Below are 17936 nucleotides of genomic sequence, written 5' to 3'. Positions count from 1 at the left end.
CTGAGCTTAGATGAGTTGATACGTACCTGTCTGGTCTTTGTGCCCGTGGAAGAGCTTGGTCACTTCCAACTTCATCCCCGTTTTGGAGCTATAGGAATATGTTGGGAGAGGCCAAATGCTAACAACATCTATGGTTGTTTTGCGTGACTGAGGGCACACACAAAGACAGGTACGCATCAACTTTAAGAAACCCAGAGTCCAGTCGTCGATGTTTGAAAGTCTCTACTGCTTTGGCCACTCCGGTTTTCCCCCAAAGCCTAAAATGAGCAGAAAGAGATCAACGACCATTGGATAGCTAGACTCCTGACTCCTGACCATGAATCCAGCAGCTTTTTACAGGCTGAACTCCGAGTAAAAGTAACATTGTTGTAGGTGAAATCTCCAGCTCTGTAACGATTAGATTGTGGGTCCAGCTTGAGGCAGGTCCTGTTCTGTTTTCTCATTTTGTCAATATTTGTGTCAAGTTTTATTTTTGAAATTTAACCTCTTAACCCCCGCCTTAACCAAACACATGTTCTCTATGTTCAGCTAAACGCTTCTTGACTGAAGAGTTCACTAACTATAGGTCTATACGCCTCACTTGAAAGCTAAGGCTGCATTTGTCACGTTTTTGTTGCATTTTTGCAGCTTTTTTGTTGCTTTTTTATCCTCGTTGACGTCTCTCGTAGGGCTGGGCGAAACGGACCAAAAGTCATATCCCGATATTTTGAGCTGTGAAATGAAAATGTTAAGTCAAAGCCAAATACGAGTAGTTTATTGAAAACTCATAAAATGTAAACACAAATGTAAACAGCTCCTTAAGGTGCACATTTAAATAGATCAGGTATCTCCAACCAGTAGCTGTCAAAGACTTTCTACATCTCTTCACCCTTGATAACTCAAATTTTAAGATGCATTTTCTGTTTATTCTGAACATGCTGAACACAATCTGTGAACAGTTGGTTCAATATAGTAAAGTATAAGGACTAAACTCAAGTCACTTTCTTTAAAATACCTACTCAAGTCATTCTTCAGGGTGAACTGTTTTTCATAAGTGTTTTTGAACATAAGCAGCTCTCCGATGTTCACACTGTGTAAAAGTAGCTCATCGGGTAAGAAAGGTTGGAGACCCCTGGACTAGATGCAAGTTGGTCATTTTATACTCAGTACTGCCACCTCAGGTCTTACGCGTAACTGCAGGTTCTATATTAAGCTCGTGCATGACGACAATTCGGACCTGAATTAACACCTTTCTGAGTAACAGTGCAGGATTTTAGAGGCAGTTGTGGTGAACAGGTCTGGGCTCATTCTACACATTAGGACATTGTTGGAACATGTAGGGGGAGGAAAATACTGCATTTTAACATTTTTAAGCTCTGTATAGTCCCTTTTTAAATACAAAAATATCTGAAATGAAAATAGCTTACAAAATGAAATAGGTCAATCTTTTTCTGAGGGCAGCGTTTATATATATAAAGAGAAAACAAAATAAAGTGCTCAATTTAAAGGAGCTATCCCTGATTTAAAAAAAAAATCTGTATTAGAATAAAATTGGTTTTATCCTTTAGTATATGGTAAAATCAGACATCTATCCAAAAAACTGGTTCTAAAGCCTTTTAAACAGTCATAAAATGTCAGGCTAGTCAGCATATTTTACAGTGAAGTGACTGAAAGTTGTGAAACCGGGTTTAAACTCGGTCCCTGTGACGAATTTGGATGTTGTAAATGCATTAGGAAAGCTTGAGATGAGTTGTTTGGACCAGAAAATAGCAATTTGAAATTTGAGTGACCCTGTTTCTTTGTACAATCAGTTATAGCTCCTTTAAGATAAACCTTTTTAAACATCAGCTTGAGATTACCTGTTTCTTTTTGTTATCTTCATAGCTTATCTAAACAGTCTCAGCCAGCTGCACACAACTCAATAAACATGTTCTTTTTTTACTTTGATAAACTGTAGTGCAGTCTTGAGGGAGACACTAGAAGACAGACAAGCGTGTACTGTCCTCCTTCATTTAAAGATTTTGTGCAAGAAACACCAGCCTGTCAATGGCATCCGGCTTCAGAGATATTGCCACTGCAGCTGAAAACCCTTTCGGAGACTATATTGATAAATGCGATATGGTCTAATTCTCCATCTCATTTAAAATTGCCCAGCCCTAGTCTCGTTTTCATCTCTACTTTGGCGCTTATTTGCAAGAAGCTTTTTAGAAAGAAGCCAAACTGGAGATAATGTTACTCAGGCGGGAGTTAAGAGGTTAATTATTTGTCATTATTAAGTTGCCTTCTCACTCAATCAACACGTTATTTTGCTTTTTCACAATCACTAACCACCACCTTCACTTTGATCCAGCCATGTTTCTGATTTGTTTTAATATTATTTTTTTATTATTAACCCATGCACTTTTTAATTTCAGTCTCTCCTCTTTTATCCCACTCTTTTTTTGTCGTTTTGATTTCGCTTCATGTCACGCTCCTCTCCCTCTCTCACCTCTGTCTGCGATGGGGGCCAGTCGGGGCACAGGGTAAGTCACTGTGGGCCGCGATCTGCTTCTCAAACACTAAATTAAATCTTTATTAATGCTTTTGGATATTCACGACTTTTGACCCGAACGTGCTTTCACTAACACGTGTTTGGATTAAACTCTAAACTGTTGCAGTGGTTTCAGTGTTTGATAAAAGTTCTTATCACTGTTTGACATAAAGAATGCGTTTGAAGAGTTTTGAGTGTCTGAATTACAGCTTTATCAAGTTATTGTTACATTTTGAGTCACCAAGTAATATATAATCACCAATTTTATGTTTTGTTTCGAAAAATGACACTTCCAGTACCTGTCAAAAGTTTGGAAATGCTTTTAATGTGTCGTCTTTTCTTTATTATAAGACATTAAACTATGAATGAACATGTGGAATTATCTAGGAAGCAAAAAAAGGTGAAATAACTCGATACGTTTTATATTTTACATTTTCTCAATGAGCTTCATAAGGTCCTTGTCCATGAAATGGTTTGTGGCGACATCGTGAAGCTCATTGCGGCTATTTTTAAAGAGGGGGTATTATGTTTTTTTCAATCACACAGCACCAGTCTATATCACACTACAATGATGACCAAACCTTCTGTTGGTCTGTAAATGCAGTAAATTAGAATAACTGCCTTGTATAAAATGTCTCTCTCAAAATGGCTGTAGTGAATGTCTTGAAATAGGCCTCTGTCTCTTTAAGAACCTCTGAGCCTTTCCGACACGCCCCCTCCACACGCTGTCTGTGGCATCAGTGGGGAGGGGGTTCTGCTGAGGAGCAGTGGTTGGTTACTTGGCTGGTGACGAAAGCTCGGAGGCGTCTCCAGGAGGTGGGGGCGTTCCTAGGAGGACTCAGGCAAACCTATCCCTAAAATGGCCGCCATCAGAGTTTTTACAGATAACTCAAAAATCCGTGAATGTGCCAAGGCAACACTTCAGGCATGTTTTTAATGAGGGAATGACATAATAACATGATGTAAAGCTTGAAAAAGTCGATTTTGCATAACACCCCCCCCCCCCCATTAAGAATTTATTTCAACTTTTTTTGGTTTAAATATAATTCCATATGAGTTTGTTCATAAATGAAAACCTTCAGTGAGAAACCGCCATGTAAATAGTCTTGAAATATTAGAAAAAAACATATAAAAATGTTTCCAAACTCTTGACGGGTGCTGTATTTGTGAAGCCAGAGTCTTTAATATGAGTTTTGACACAGCCATACCCTGAAAAAAAGGAAATCTTTGAGAAAGAAAACATATCTATTTGCAATTTTTCTGATGATTATTGCAACTATGCTGAAATTGATGACCATAGGTGAGGGGAGGAACTTGGATTGAACGGTAAATTGAGAACTTTGCCCCTTGATTTCATAAACACAAGGACAAGATCGCAGATACATGCGGTCGATATTTGTTTGCTCCGCAGTGTGAGGAGGGTGAGGAGCTCGGAGTAGAGCTGCTGCTCCTTCATGTCGAGAGGAGCAGCTGAGGTGGCTCGGGCTTCTGTTACAGATGCCTCCTCCTCAAATCCAGGAGGTGCTCCAGGCATGTCCTATTGGGAGGAGGCACTCGAGAACACCCAGGACATGCTGAGGGACTATGGCTGTTTCCCAAAGCCTAGGTGCCTTCCCTTGGCCTGATGTGGGCGTGGTCAGGCATCTACATCATCACACTCTGCCCAAGTGCTGTTCCAATGTTCAAGTCGTCCGGAGGCATGTGGCTAATATACATCAGTGTAGCCTTCACTGTCTTGATCCAGCCAAAAACACCCATAATGCACCATGGCTCTCTTGGAACAGGCTTGAGCGACTTGCTTTGACAATTTTTGTAGCTCTGCAGCCCGTGTTCATTTTAGTTACAGTCTTTTTACAAAAAAAGGACAGTTTTTGTCTCAAGTGTGTTCCATGAGCAGCCCTTTATAGACCAAGGCTGGACACTTGTTTTGGACTGGAAGGAAGTGAGTTTGGAGGCACTGCCTTCAACACCAAGCCATAGCAAGGTACCTAGGCTTTGGGAAACAGCCCATGTCTCTGTGGCCTGGTGTCGCCTCAGGGCCCCCCCAGAACAGCTGGAGGAGGTGTGCGTGGACCGGGAAGTCTGGGCATCTCTGCTGAGACGCTGCCACCGCGTCCCGGCCGGGATAAAGCGGAAGAAAATGGATTAATCATTTAGGTTTTTAACCCAAGATCGTGGGGCGACAGTGGTCTTATGATCAGACAGTCGGGGCTTCGAATCCTGGCTCCTGCAAGCACACACTGTCACTGTGTCTTTGAGCAAGGCACTTCACCCTCCTTTCCTCCAGTGTCTGCGTACATTGGTGTATGAATGAGAGTGTGAATGGGTCAGTGGTTCCTTGATGTAAAGCGCTTTGGGCCTGATGAAGGTAGAAAAGAGCTCTATAAGTTGAGACCATTTCCCATAAGTTTAAGTTCTCAGTGCACATTTTAGTTCAGGAACATTAACGGGGGTTCTGAGGGGCATTAAAGAAGTAGAAGGAAGAGTGTCAAAATTCAGGCCTCATAAACCTTCAGTAACTTGATCAAACTGGCCCCTTTTTATCAGCAGGTTTGTGTCAAAGCTCTATTTAAACAACTCTGGCTCTGGATTTTCTCTCACAACTCAAAAAAGCATTTATCCCCAAGTTCCTGACCTGAAAGTCCAGCCTCATAACCTCCTCACGTCTTTATTTTCACCTTGTTTTCGTGTCGTCTGAATCCCAGTTGGTCCTTGTGCTCGGAGACCTGCACATCCCTCACAGATGCAACTCTCTCCCGGCCAAGTTCAAGAAGCTGCTGGTCCCGGGGAAGATCCAGCACATCCTCTGCACCGGGAACCTGTGCACCAAAGAGAGCTACGACTACCTGAAGACTCTGGCGGGAGACGTGCACATCGTCAGGGGAGACTTTGATGAGGTTCGAGACTGATCATTTGGCCGCCTTTCTTATGCTTTCATTTCAGGCCATAGATATTGGCAATGTTATAATTTTGCTGACTAAACGAAGACTAAGGGCCCTATCCTAGGTTTCTAAATGCAGGCACTTCGGAGGAGCAGACTTGGTGCATTAAAGCAGCACTAAGTAACGTGTTTACCTTAACAAATCCTTTCCGTACTCCCTCTGGGGGTAATACAAGTGTTTATGGGATGATTGGAGGGTCTTTCATCTCCCTCTGGTGTCTCTGGCCAGAAAACCATGTTTGCAACTTGACTCCCACCGGACTGGAGCCACCAATACACACTAATAGAATCACGAAGCTAACAGGCTAACGGGTAAAGCTAACTGCGGGCTAGCGTCACTTTAAACAGTATTTACAGCCAAGTTTGAGTGAAAAAAATTATTTCCATTGTATAATTGGATGAACAATATCCCTCTGTCCCTTCGCCTTTTCTGTCAGCGTAGTATTTACTCTCCAAGACAATTAATAAGTCGCAACTCGCTACGACACCTGCACTGGTGCTTATGGCCTCTAGGGGCAAGAGTTACTTAGTACTGCTTTAAATGGGCTGAACAGACTTTCATATTCAATGGCAATGTTATGTAAAACATCCTTTTTTCTCTCACTAAGAGGAAAAAAGCTGGGTGCAGACTCGCACCACAGTGGGCTTTATATTCTCTTTCTCAGGACACCGGATAGTGTTTAAAGGTGCATTATGTAACTTTTTATGTGGAGAAAAAGTTAAAATGTGTGCGTATTTGACCTTGTAGTGACCCCGTGGCTGTATGAGTGGTCAACATGGTGCCTTTACTTTCCATCACAGTGGTCTCTACAACGCTCCAGGACAATTTTTTTTTTAGGTTTTCTGGTGAGAGGCCTGTCAGCAGTGAAAACTAATGTACTAGTTGCATAATGCACCTTTAACTCATGGAGGGATAACTAAAGTTTTTAGTTTGACTTGTGAGAGCTTAAAGGAATAGGCCACCATTTTTACATACTGAGATATGTTCTTACCTTAGCTTTGACGTGTTCTTTAGGACCTGTCTGATCTTCCCCCGTGCCTTCAGTCACGTAAACACAGCGCAGACGGCGTTAGCATTTAGCCTCTCCCTCTCTCCTCTATAGCTCCAAAACAGGTCAAGATAGAAGCTACCAAGCTCTTCCACGTTTTCCCTATTTAAATATGGTTACGTGAAGTGTTACACTACAAAGTATAATTACACAAAATTAAACAATGTGGATTTTCTAAGCGGATAAAAGGGGGAACTATATTGTAAGGCGTAATAATACCAGGAGTAATTTGGCATCCGCACAGTAAAGTGAAGATTACTGCGCAGTAAAGTGAAGATTACTGCGCGGATTTCGAACTACTGCTGGTATTATTACGCCTTACAATATAGTTCCCCCTTTTATCCGCTTAGAAAATCCATATTGTTTAATTTTGTGTAATCATACTTTGTAGTGTAACACTTCACGTAACCATATTTAAATAGGGAAAACGTGGAAGAGCTTGGTAGCTTCTATCTTGATCTGTTTTGGAGCTATAGTGGAGCTATAGCGGAGAACATATCTCAGTATGTAAAAACGGTGGCCTATTCCTTTAAAGGAACAGGCCACCGTTTTTCTATAGTGAGATATGTTCTTACCTGAGCTTAGACGAGTTCATTTGTACCTGTCTGGTCTTCATTTGTAGCCTCTCCTCCTCTATAGCTCCAAACGAGAGGCTAAATGCTAACGCTGTCTGTGCTGTGTTTACGTGACTAAGACCAGACAGCTACTAATGAGCTCGTCTAAGCTCAGGTAAGAGCGTATCTCAGTATGTAAAAATGGTGGCCTATAAAAAGCCTATAATGCTAAAGAAAGAACATGAGGCAGCGCGATGTAAACAAGGAAAAGAATGTGAGGCTGCCATAGGAGGTTTATCATAAGCAGCTCTCTGTGCCGCTTATAATAAACCTCACCTCCGTCATCGTCTCTTTTTAATAAGCGACGCTCTCTCACCTGTAGCGCAGTCACATAGCGTTACAGCTGTGCACAGGCAAGACGACCGTTTCGTTTGGAGCAACTTTCACCTTGCGCCAAGCAGAAGATCGGGCCCCAAATGTTAAACTGAATCTCCAAATAACCAATACCTCAACTACTACATTTTTGTCAAACGATAGTTAACTAAATTTCACCAAGTTACTGTTATGTCCACTCTATTCTTTCCAAACTGTTGGAAGTAAGAAAAACACATAAGCAGGAGTGTGTCTAGGGAGTGACCCAGTTCGTGCCTCAAAACTCATCCTTGTGAAGAACTTGGATGTTAGAAATGCGTGAGAAAAGTTAGGAATGAGTTTGCACAGAACTAACAAATTAAATTTTACACACAGTAAAAGCAAACAATGTGAACAGGACAAACTATTTACTTGTACCTTACTTTTACCTTTAGTAAACATGTCGAGTCCTGGGGCTGGGGCGAAATATCATTTTGTCAGTATAACGTGTCTTACGCGTAACTGCAGTTTCTATATTAACCTCTTAAACTCCCACCTGAACGGATCCCATTTTCTCCAGTTTTGCTTTACCCTAATCAAAACGCTTCTTGGAAAAAAAGCACCAAAACAGCCACAAAAATGAGAAGAAAACCAGGATGTAAATGCAACAAAAATGTGACAAAAATGTGACAAAAACTCAACCAAAAATGTGACAAAAATTAATCAAAAATGTGACAAAAACTCAACAAAAAAAATTACAAAAACTCAACAAAAATGTGACAAAAGTTAATCAAAAATTCATCAAAAATGTGACAAAAACTCAACAAAAATGTGACAAATTGAAAAAAAGAAAAGAAAAAAACATTTTAAAAAAAGGTGACACAACACAGCAACAACACGAGGAACACATTTTCATCACATCTTTGTACATTTTTTGTCACATTTTTGTAATTTTTTTGTCACATTTTTGTAATTTTTTTGTCACATTTTAGTAATTTTTTTGTCACATTTTTGTATTTTTTTTGTCACATTTTGGTAATTTTTTTGTCACATTATTGTAGGTTTTTTTTGGTCAGATTTTGGTAATTTTTTGGACATATTTTCGCCATATTTGTGTCATATTTCCATCACTTTTTTCACGTTTTCGTCTCATTTTTGTCGCTAGCCTTTTCATGAAGCTTTTAGATTTGGGTAAAGCCAAACTGGAGAATATGTGCTTGGTTCAGGTGGGGGTTAAGAGGTTAAGTACTTTTTCCACCATCAGCAATAAGTTATGACTATCATGTCGTGTTGTTTCTTCATTTTCCTCAGAATCTGAACTACCCGGAGCAGAAGGTGGTGACAGTGGGGCAGTTTAAAATCGGTTTAATCCACGGACATCAGGTAAAAGCAGCTCCAGCAGAGCGTCAGAGCTATAGCGACGGTGTTCTGACTGTCCTGTCGCCTCCAGGTGATACCGTGGGGCGACATGGCGTCTCTGGCACTGCTCCAGAGGCAGCTGGACGTGGACATCCTGATCTCGGGACACACGCACAAGTTCGAGGCCTTCGAGAATGAAAACAAGTTCTACATAAACCCCGGGTCGGCCACGGGGGCCTACAGCGCCCTCGACAGGTAACATTCAGCATCTGCAACATTTATAATCAAATGGAAGAGTCTGACAGATTACCTTGATACTGGGAAGCACCGATCTGACACTGGTGGAGGATATCGGAGCTGATACTGGAAAAAATGCAATATCGGGTATCTATTCCAAATACTGAAGCTGTTTTGGCTCTTACCATTTAAAAACACAACTTTCACCTTCTAAATCTGTGAATATGGACATGCTGTACCTCATTTTGAAGCTCAGATCTTGGAGAATTAAATCACGGCGTTTATTTAACCAGCAAGAGCCAGATTGAGATAACAGTGCCAATAACATTTGCACTTCAATCCGGGACCGTGCCGGCTTCAAGTGTTTGGTAGAGGTCGTTTGTTTGCTGCTGATTGGATCAAAAACAACCGCAAAGTAATTCAATGTTTAGTTTTGAACACAATGTTTTTGTAATTGCCGGGTTGTTAGTCTTTTTAGTCCGAACCAGTTTTGGTTCTGTCCGAGGCTGGAGCAGTTCAAAATGGATTCTCGTGTGTTTGTGAACTCACCAATACCGCGAGAATTCAGCTTAAAGGCGAGGCTATAGTTTAGTAGTTTTCGTTTTAATCTCCGCAAACGTACGTGATCATATGATTGGATCACCTAAACTAATAATTACTATTGACCACTTTAAAGGGATATATCAGGATTTTTGACCTAGTTATCCAGAGTGTTGCTGATTTCTGGAGATATTTATATATTTTTAATTCATGCAGTCCTTATATTTGAAGAGTTTAGTAGTGCTAGGCTAATGCTAGGCTAGTGCATGTCTATGGTAACTAGTAGCCTGCATTAAAACCAGTCTGACCCAAGCACAGTGCACTTATAACACCAGACTAACCATATAAATGTCTGTGTCGACTGAATAATGTTTGAAATATAACCATTTTGCATTTAAAAGAACTTATATTTGAGCAGCATCAGCTTCCTGGTTGTAGCTACGCAGCGGCGGAGTGATCTGTTCAGCTACCAAATCAGATATGGCAACGTTTGGAGGACGACCCCATGATTTTAAAGAGGTTTTTAATGCAGGCTACTAGTTACCATAGACATGCACATTAGAAAGCTAAGACCTACAAACCTCATTTAAACTGATCTTATTCATGGCGTTTTTAGGGCTTTGTAGTGTATTTTTTTGACATTTCTCTTCATTGCTTTGTTGCCACTTTTCTGTCTCAGTGTAAACTAGCTGAGCCGGGTCGTAACACTCATTTGTGGTGTTTTTGTTGCTTCTTCATCACATTTTTATCTCTCTTTTGCTGCATTTTCATCCTCGATTTCGTCTCATTTTTGTCGCTATTTTTTTTTCAATCAGCTTTTAGATTTGTGTAATGCAGAACTGGAGAAAAGGTTGAGAGGTTAAAGCAATTTATTTTCATTATTTTAACTCCTTTAACGCTCCAGGTAATGATTACTGGCTGTTGAAATTCTTACATTTGATTCATAATGATTTAGTTGTTGTGGCTCTATGTGGAAAAAAGAAAAAGGCTGTATATTTTATAGATATATTTCGTTGCCTCTCGTGGTCCGACCTTGACCCTCCTGCCTCTAAAACATTTACAGCGCCTCGTCTTTTGTCGCTGACTTATTTCTAGGCTAACCCCCTTTTGTCCTGATTAATCCTTTCTTGTGTTTCGGTAATTGTCTCCTCTCCTCTTTCACTGATCTCCCCCCTCTCCTTCTCTCTGTTTCTCTCTTTACAGTAACATCATCGCCTCGTTCGTGCTCATGGACATCCAGGCCTCCACCGTGGTCACGTACGTCTACCAGCTGATCGGCGACGACGTCAAAGTGGAGCGCATCGAGTACAAGAAGTCGTAAAAAAAAAAAAAGAGGAGGCGGGAAAAAGCGGAGGGTCGACGGGTCGTTTCATTCCTGTAACAGCAGGGGGCAGCGCAGCCTTGGGATCTCGATGTAGCTGCTTTGACGTGGACTTCTTTAAACAGGCAAAAACGAATATCTCAGTGTTTCTGGGGACTTTCTCCATAACGATGATGAAGCAAACCATCAGAAATGTGAGAAAATGTGCCGCAGACATATTAATTTACATCACTTTGTCGCTCAAAAAAAGGATAATTGGGGAGAACAGATTACACACACATCTTCCCCAAATGTTCCCCCATTCATCCCCATTTTCTCCCTAATTTCTTCCCATTTTTTCCCCCCCAATTAACCCTTTTCCTCCCATTTCTTGACAGATTAACTCACTATTGTAAATTGGCATGTCATCCAAACAACAATTTTGATATTATGTTCTGTGTGCACAATATATTGCCCCGTCTTCTTCAAACACAGCAATTCAATAACCAACAAAGTAAACAAGAAGTATAACGTGTAATTCAATTGCTTTTCTACTGCGGAGAGTCCTTGCTAGCCCTGTTTTATTCTATTAAGTAAATACACAGCTAACACTCTAGCTATCAAGCTACAATGCTAAATGCTGTTTCGGGCTCTAGAACAGGGGGAGGCAAGTTTGCTCGTTGGAGGGCCGGTTTTCTTCATCGTCAAGAGACCAAGGGCCGGACCCTCCAATTAAAGCAGATCAGATCAAAACGGTAATGCCAATGGAATAAATAGAAATCCCACTGGACATCTTTTTTTTTTTTTTTTCACTTGAAATGATACAAAATAATCTGAATTAAGAAAAAACTTGTGCAAGAATAGGTTTTATCTGCTCTAAGGCCAGACCAAATCTACTCAATCTTTAGATTTAATCTCTTAATTCAAGTAGATTTAAGTCATTTCTTCCTTTAGATGAGTATTCTTTTAGGATAATGGCCTAAAAGGGTGCTCTGCTTAGACATTTTAAGGAATTGACAGAATTTTTCACATTTCTAGAGTACTTTAACAGGCATTTGATCTCTGATATGGGTCATAATATTTCTCAAAATCATCTCGAAGGCCAGAGTTTGATGATGGAGGGCTGGCTTTGGTCCCCGGGCCTGATGTTGCCTACCCCTGCTCTAGAAGATGCTTTATTTTCATTTCCCTTCACTGCTCTGGGGCAGACTGACAGGGGAAGTGGCCTCTACTTTGCGCCAATGGCCTCTTTGAACACAAACCACTCCATTACCACATTCATTTTTAGGAACGGCGTGACTGGAAATTAATATCCACCCGATTCCATGATAATATAACAGGTTGGTGCTTTTATCTGTTGCTAGATGAACTTTGCATTTCCCGAGACAGACAGGAAATGCAAATTCAATGTGAAATTAGATAATAAATGTCAATATTCTTGAAATTAGATGTTTTGTTTCTCGTTTTAAGTGCAAAATACTTAATTCACTGGTAGATTTTCTTACTTCAATCACAATAAGGCCAGACGTTATTCATTTCAGCAATTTCATCTCAAACTAATAATGGATACTGAGATCTTTCAACTTGGACTGCACGATGTTGAAATAACTTACGATGTGCGATACGGCTGTTCAATATCGCGATAATGTTCCATTCTATTGAAACACAAATCCTAAGTAACTCGTTTTTCTGCAAATCGTGTCAAAAGGAAAACTTCAGCACCACAACAAGCGTCGATCTCAGTCAGATGAAAGATGAAATATTCTGGCTTCTTGCGATACGGATATTGCATCACCTTGATACGATGTTTTTTGCGATATATTGTGCAGCCCTACTTTTTTTTTTTACCTCTTTGGTGCTTTAATCAATAAAATCTTTGGTGAAACTAGCGGAATCAAACTGCAAAGAGTGTTTTGAGATCCTGTAGGAACCGATAACGCAATAAAGACCCATATATCGTAATAAATTTGACCATCTGACCCTCTCTCTTGCTTTTGCATTTACAACAATTACAAAGCTGATCGTTTCCCCTGTTTGTGTCCGTGTGAAAGCAGCTAACGCCCGCAGTGTCACACATGAACCTTGTATTATACCACGTCCCTCGGTCCAGGCTGTAACTGTAGAGACTGCGTTCACTTTTATTTGTTTAAAGGAAAAAAAAAAAAAAGATTTATTTGGTGCCATTTTCTTGTTTGTCCACTGTTTCCTGTCGTGTAATGATAGCCCTAATACGTTTAGATTATATCTTTTCACAATAAATAACTATTGTCACGCTGCTTTGTCCAGTTTTGACTCGATTTAATGAACCAAGAGGTTTTCAAGTTGTTTGCAGCTAAAACAAAATGGATTTATAATGATGAAGGGAGCACAGTGGGGCTGCTAGATGAATGGCATTGTGTTAATTACAAAGGCTGCAAATAAGGCAGAAAAGAATGATCAAATATAATGGGATCCTGTTGAAACTTTAGTTTTACATTATTGACATAAATGTTGAAGAATATTGTCAGTTTTTCATATAGAAATAATACATTTTATTTTTTTGCCGCCTTTATAACACTCAAAGGCGCCTTTCATCACAGAACACATTAAAAGTACTGTACAGATAAAAACACATTTCAAGTCATACCTCCACTGTATGATATTCTGCCATATTGAATATTGATTCACGGCCTGGTCCTTTGCTGGTGCCACTGCGCTTAAACCAATTCAGCAGTTGTACAAAGCAGCTATTAAAGGAATAGGCCACCGTTTTTACATACTGAGATATGTTCTTACCTGAGCTTTGACGAGTTCTTTAGGACCTGTCTGATCTTCCCCCGTGCCTTCAGTCACGTAAACACAGCGCAGACGGCGTTAGCATTTAGCCTCTCCCCCTCTCCACTATAGCTCCAAAACTGGTCAAGATAGAAGCTACCAAGCTCTTCCACGTTTTCCCTATTTAAATATGGTTACGTGAAGTGTTCCACTATAAAGTATAATTACACAAAATAAATAAATGTGGATTTTCTAAGCGGATAAAAGGGGGAACTATATTGTAAGGCGTAATAATACCAGGAGTAGTTTGGCATCCGCGCAGTAATCTTCACTTTGCTGCGCAGTAATCTTCACTTTACTGTGCGGATGCCAAACTACTCCTGGTATTATTACGCCTTACAATATAGTTCCCCCTTTTATCCGCTTAGAAAATCCAGATTGTTTAATTTTGTGTAATTATACTTTGTATTTAAATGGGGAAAACGTGGAAGAGCTTGGTAGCTTCTATCTTGACCTGTTTTGGAGCTATAGTGGAGAGGGAGAGGCTAAATGCTAACGCCGTCTGCGCTGTGTTTACGTGACTGAAGGCACGGGTGAAGATCAGACAGGTCCTAAAGAACTCGTCAAAGCTAAGGTAAGAACATATCTCAGTATGTAAAAACGGTGGCCTATTCCTTTAAGGTACTTGATCAAAACCCCCAGTCTTTTCACATATGTGCTCTAATTAACAAATATAAATTTTTACATTTTAAAAATCTAAAATGTATTAAAATGAACTGTCTTGTTTATAGAGTGCTACATGACCGGGCCCCGCCTCCTCTTCGGGAATTTATTAAAAAAAGAAATTGTGAGACCAGCACTCGATCAACAGTCAGGGGGGGCTGTGAGGTACAGTTCCGGAGACAGACACAGACATTTATATGGTTAGTCTGGTGTTATAAGTGATTTGCCTCAGGTGCTCTGTGGAGCGGGTCACACTGTTTTTAATGCAGGCCAGCTGATACCATAGACATGCACTAGCCTTGCATTAGCCTAGCGCCAAGAACTGCATGAAATACCAAAAAAATATCTCCAGGTATCAGCAACACTCTGGATAACTAGGAAATGAGGCCCTATGTCAAAAATCCTGAAACATCCCTTTAAACCAGGGGTGCCCAAACTTTTTGTCTCCGAGGGCCAAAATGAAAAAGTGCCTGTGGGTCACGGGCCAAACACGGCGATGTCAAGCGTGAAACATATAACTGCAAATAATAAAAGTTACTTTATTTTCTTTTTTGGTATACCTTTGCATTTATTTCAATCTATGCAATTAACCGCTTAACTCCCGTCTGAACCGAGAGGATCTTTTTCCTCACGTCATCAGATTTTTTTCCCATCATTTTTTTGTTGGGTGTTCAACTTATTTTTGTCACATTTTTGTCACATTTTTGGCAATTTCTTGTGACATTTTTGCCACCTTTTCATCAATTTTTCGTCACCTTTTTGTCAATGTTTTCTTACTTTTTGTCACATTTCCATCATTGTTTTCGTCTCAGTTTTGTTGCTATTTTCACAGCTTTTTTCCAGAAGCTTTTGGACTGGAGTAAAGGTTCAGGTGGGAGTTAAGGGGTTAACATGCTACAAAAGCCTAGTTTTAGTAGAACAAAATCAATTATTGTAGCAATATAGAGCAAAATGGAAACAACAGCACCACCTGTACCTGCAGTACCTACAGTGACTTTAGCTCATTCATTTCTTTAAGTCAAAGAAAATGCCATATTATATCATTTTGAAAGTGTCAGTTCAGCATAAATTCTTTTATAAGTCATAGATGTCAACAATTTTTGCAAAAAAAAGTTGGAAAAATGGGAAAGTTGATGCTACAACGCTCTGTGATTGATAAACACTAAGACACCAGAACAGTGTTTCCTTAACTTTGCGAAAGGAGTGAAACAGCGCCCCCAATTTGACGCTGGTGGACAAAAAGTGAACTGCATCTATATTTGCCATTGAGAATGAACGGTAGAGAGTTATTAACCAGATGCGGCGCAAAAGTAGGTCACCGGCCCCACTTTGGGCACCCCTGCTTTAAACAAATCCTTGAAACAAACAAATCCTTCTGTAGAACTATTCAGTGTTTTGTTAGAGAAAAGCCAGGATATCTTGTTTGTAGTGCAGGGTCATTTTTAGCTTATTGCTGGAGTTCCTGTGACATTAGAAAGTGAACGGGGCAGGTTCATGTGTCGGAGTCGGACGAGAGGATGTCGTCGTCGTCCCAGTCGGTGAGGGACAACGAGCTGAGGCGGTCACTGAGCAGGTCCTTCACACTCAGGTCGTCCTTAAAACTCAGGTCGTCCTTAAAACTAAAATCGTCCTTAAAACTCAGATCGTCGTCTTCATCGTCTTCATCGTCTTCATCCGGACTCAACACCGGCTGCGCCAAACCTGGAACAAACATTTAACGCAATCAGACGAAATGTGGAACAAAGAGAGAACAAACGGAGTCAAAAAGCTTCTCTGGGGTTGATGTTTGAGAAGACGGGGGTTTTATGGTTAACAGTTGAAAAGATTCACTCACTTGGCTTTTTCTTCTTCAGTTTGGGCGGCGTGACCAGCTTCTTCCTCTGTTTCGTCACTGGCGTTTTCACACGTCTGGAAAACACAGTGGAACAAATCTTTCTTCATCTCCTTTCCCTGACAGAGAAGAAGAGGGTAGATGGTCCTCACCTGGGTGGCCTCCTGTTGATCTTTGGCAGAGCTGTTCTCCCATAGTTCCTCACAGCAGCTCCGGTCCTTCCTTTCTGTTTTGATGCCGCTGGTTTTGGGGCGACTCCGGTTTGTGGAGGTTCGACCGTGTCCTGGAGAATCGCCGGGTAAATGTAGTCGTTTTCAGCTGTGTGGCCTGAGAAAAGAGGGGATTTTTAAGAATTTTTACTTATTTTCATACATTTTACATAAAGATAAAACGAAGGAGAATGAACAAACAGGAGGCCAAGACAAAAAAGAGATTTGCTGGATGGATGTAAAGAAAGTGAGATGAAATTAGTTTCATTGATAATTACTACAATTTCTCATCATAATTTTAGTCAAAGTAACAGTTTTTGCGGACTGAATTTAGACTAAAACTAAATTAAAAGTGGTTAATGAGACGAAAATAGTTTTGTTTTTTTCAAAAAGAAGTGGACTTGAGTGACACAGTTTGAAAGAGTCTCTTATCATTTAAATTCACTGCCAAAGGAACAGCTCTGTGCGTTGTTCTACTTGAGCATTTTTAAAATGAAGTATCTGTTTCTTACTTAAGGCGAGACACTGCAGGTGAATAGGGAAAAAATGTATATTTACAGATATCAATTTGAAACTTTTGCTGTAGAGCACTGACTGGCATAAATGTGAGAAAAAAATACATTGCAAGTTTTCTGTCATTTTATCTTTTCATATAAGAACAAGGTGTTTTATGCCTAAAAATGCCCCAAATTTCCCATCTTTTCGGCGACAAAATCTGAATAACGGATAGAGCTACATTCAAATTTATGGTTTCATTTTATTGATGAATGAGTTACCAAGACTTTTTCAGAGGGGATTCAGTATTTCTTTTTTAGTTTTAAAATAAGCTGTTTTTAGTGGAAAAATTTCCAAAAATGTAATTTTCGCCTTATTTTTTGCCATTCAAAACTCAATAAACGGGGCTTAGGGATTAGATAATAAAAAATCCCTCTGAAAAAATCTTCCAAATATTGTTCAGTCCAAGGCTGGAAAATGTGAAGTCTTTAGGTCCGACTGACGTGGACATAGTGTCGCCACAATGACAGAAAAATGTGTTTTGATAAAAAGGCCCTTAAAATTGTGTTCTCCCATACAAGTCTATGGGGGAACATTGAATATGGATATGAATGAACATGTTTTTGTGAAGATTAGGTAAATTTTTGGTTTCCGGGTGAAAGCTTGTATGTTCAGAGACCAATTTGGCCCAAAACCTGAAAACTGAAAAAATAGAGTTTTGCCTGTAGTGTCTCCCCTTAAGTAAAAAACAAAATATTAACTCATCCCACTGTGAGTAAATCTTTCAGTAAAAAAATCATTATTTTGTTTTTTAAAAAATATTTTTATGGTATTTTCTTTGAAAATATTAAAATGATCTGTTCCAGCCTTGATTTGTCGCTAGCATTAGCATGCTACCGGCTGCCGCTGCTGCTAGCACTAGCATACAGTTGCTAGGAGCATTTTGTTGGTGAAAGTTGTGTTTTTAAAGTGGTGAAAGCTAAAACAGGTACTGGTTCAGTATGGGATTTTTGTAGCCAATATCCGATATCGTATTTTTTACAGTATTGGCTTCGATATGCGATACCAGTATCGGATCGGTGCG

At 40.1% G+C, this 17936-nt stretch overlaps 1 protein-coding gene and 1 long non-coding RNA gene across 2 annotated transcripts in view; one reads left to right on the top strand and one right to left on the bottom strand.

The window, feature by feature from the left end:
* vps29 (VPS29 retromer complex component) overlaps positions 1 to 17936 on the top strand; it is a 230067-nt gene that overhangs the window by 1182 nt on the left and 210949 nt on the right. The window contains exons 2-5 of the mRNA XM_079573595.1: positions 5215 to 5406; positions 8716 to 8787; positions 8855 to 9018; positions 10744 to 10864. Coding sequence (XP_079429721.1) covers positions 5215 to 5406; positions 8716 to 8787; positions 8855 to 9018; positions 10744 to 10861 — 546 coding nt within the window. The 3' untranslated portion in view covers positions 10862 to 10864. The remainder of the gene's footprint in view (positions 1 to 5214; positions 5407 to 8715; positions 8788 to 8854; positions 9019 to 10743; positions 10865 to 17936) is intronic.
* LOC306975980 lies at positions 15753 to 16573 on the bottom strand. The gene is made up of 3 exons (XR_013793737.1): positions 16301 to 16573; positions 16152 to 16225; positions 15753 to 16018 (listed from the first exon to the last, which is right to left on the bottom strand). It is a non-coding gene; the product is annotated as an uncharacterized lncRNA (long non-coding RNA).

The sequence above is a fragment of the Gobius niger genome, assembly GCF_951799975.1.
Source record: "Gobius niger genome assembly, chromosome: 16".
Taxonomy (NCBI): domain Eukaryota; kingdom Metazoa; phylum Chordata; class Actinopteri; order Gobiiformes; family Gobiidae; genus Gobius; species Gobius niger.
This window is presented reverse-complemented; position numbering and strand designations above follow the sequence as displayed.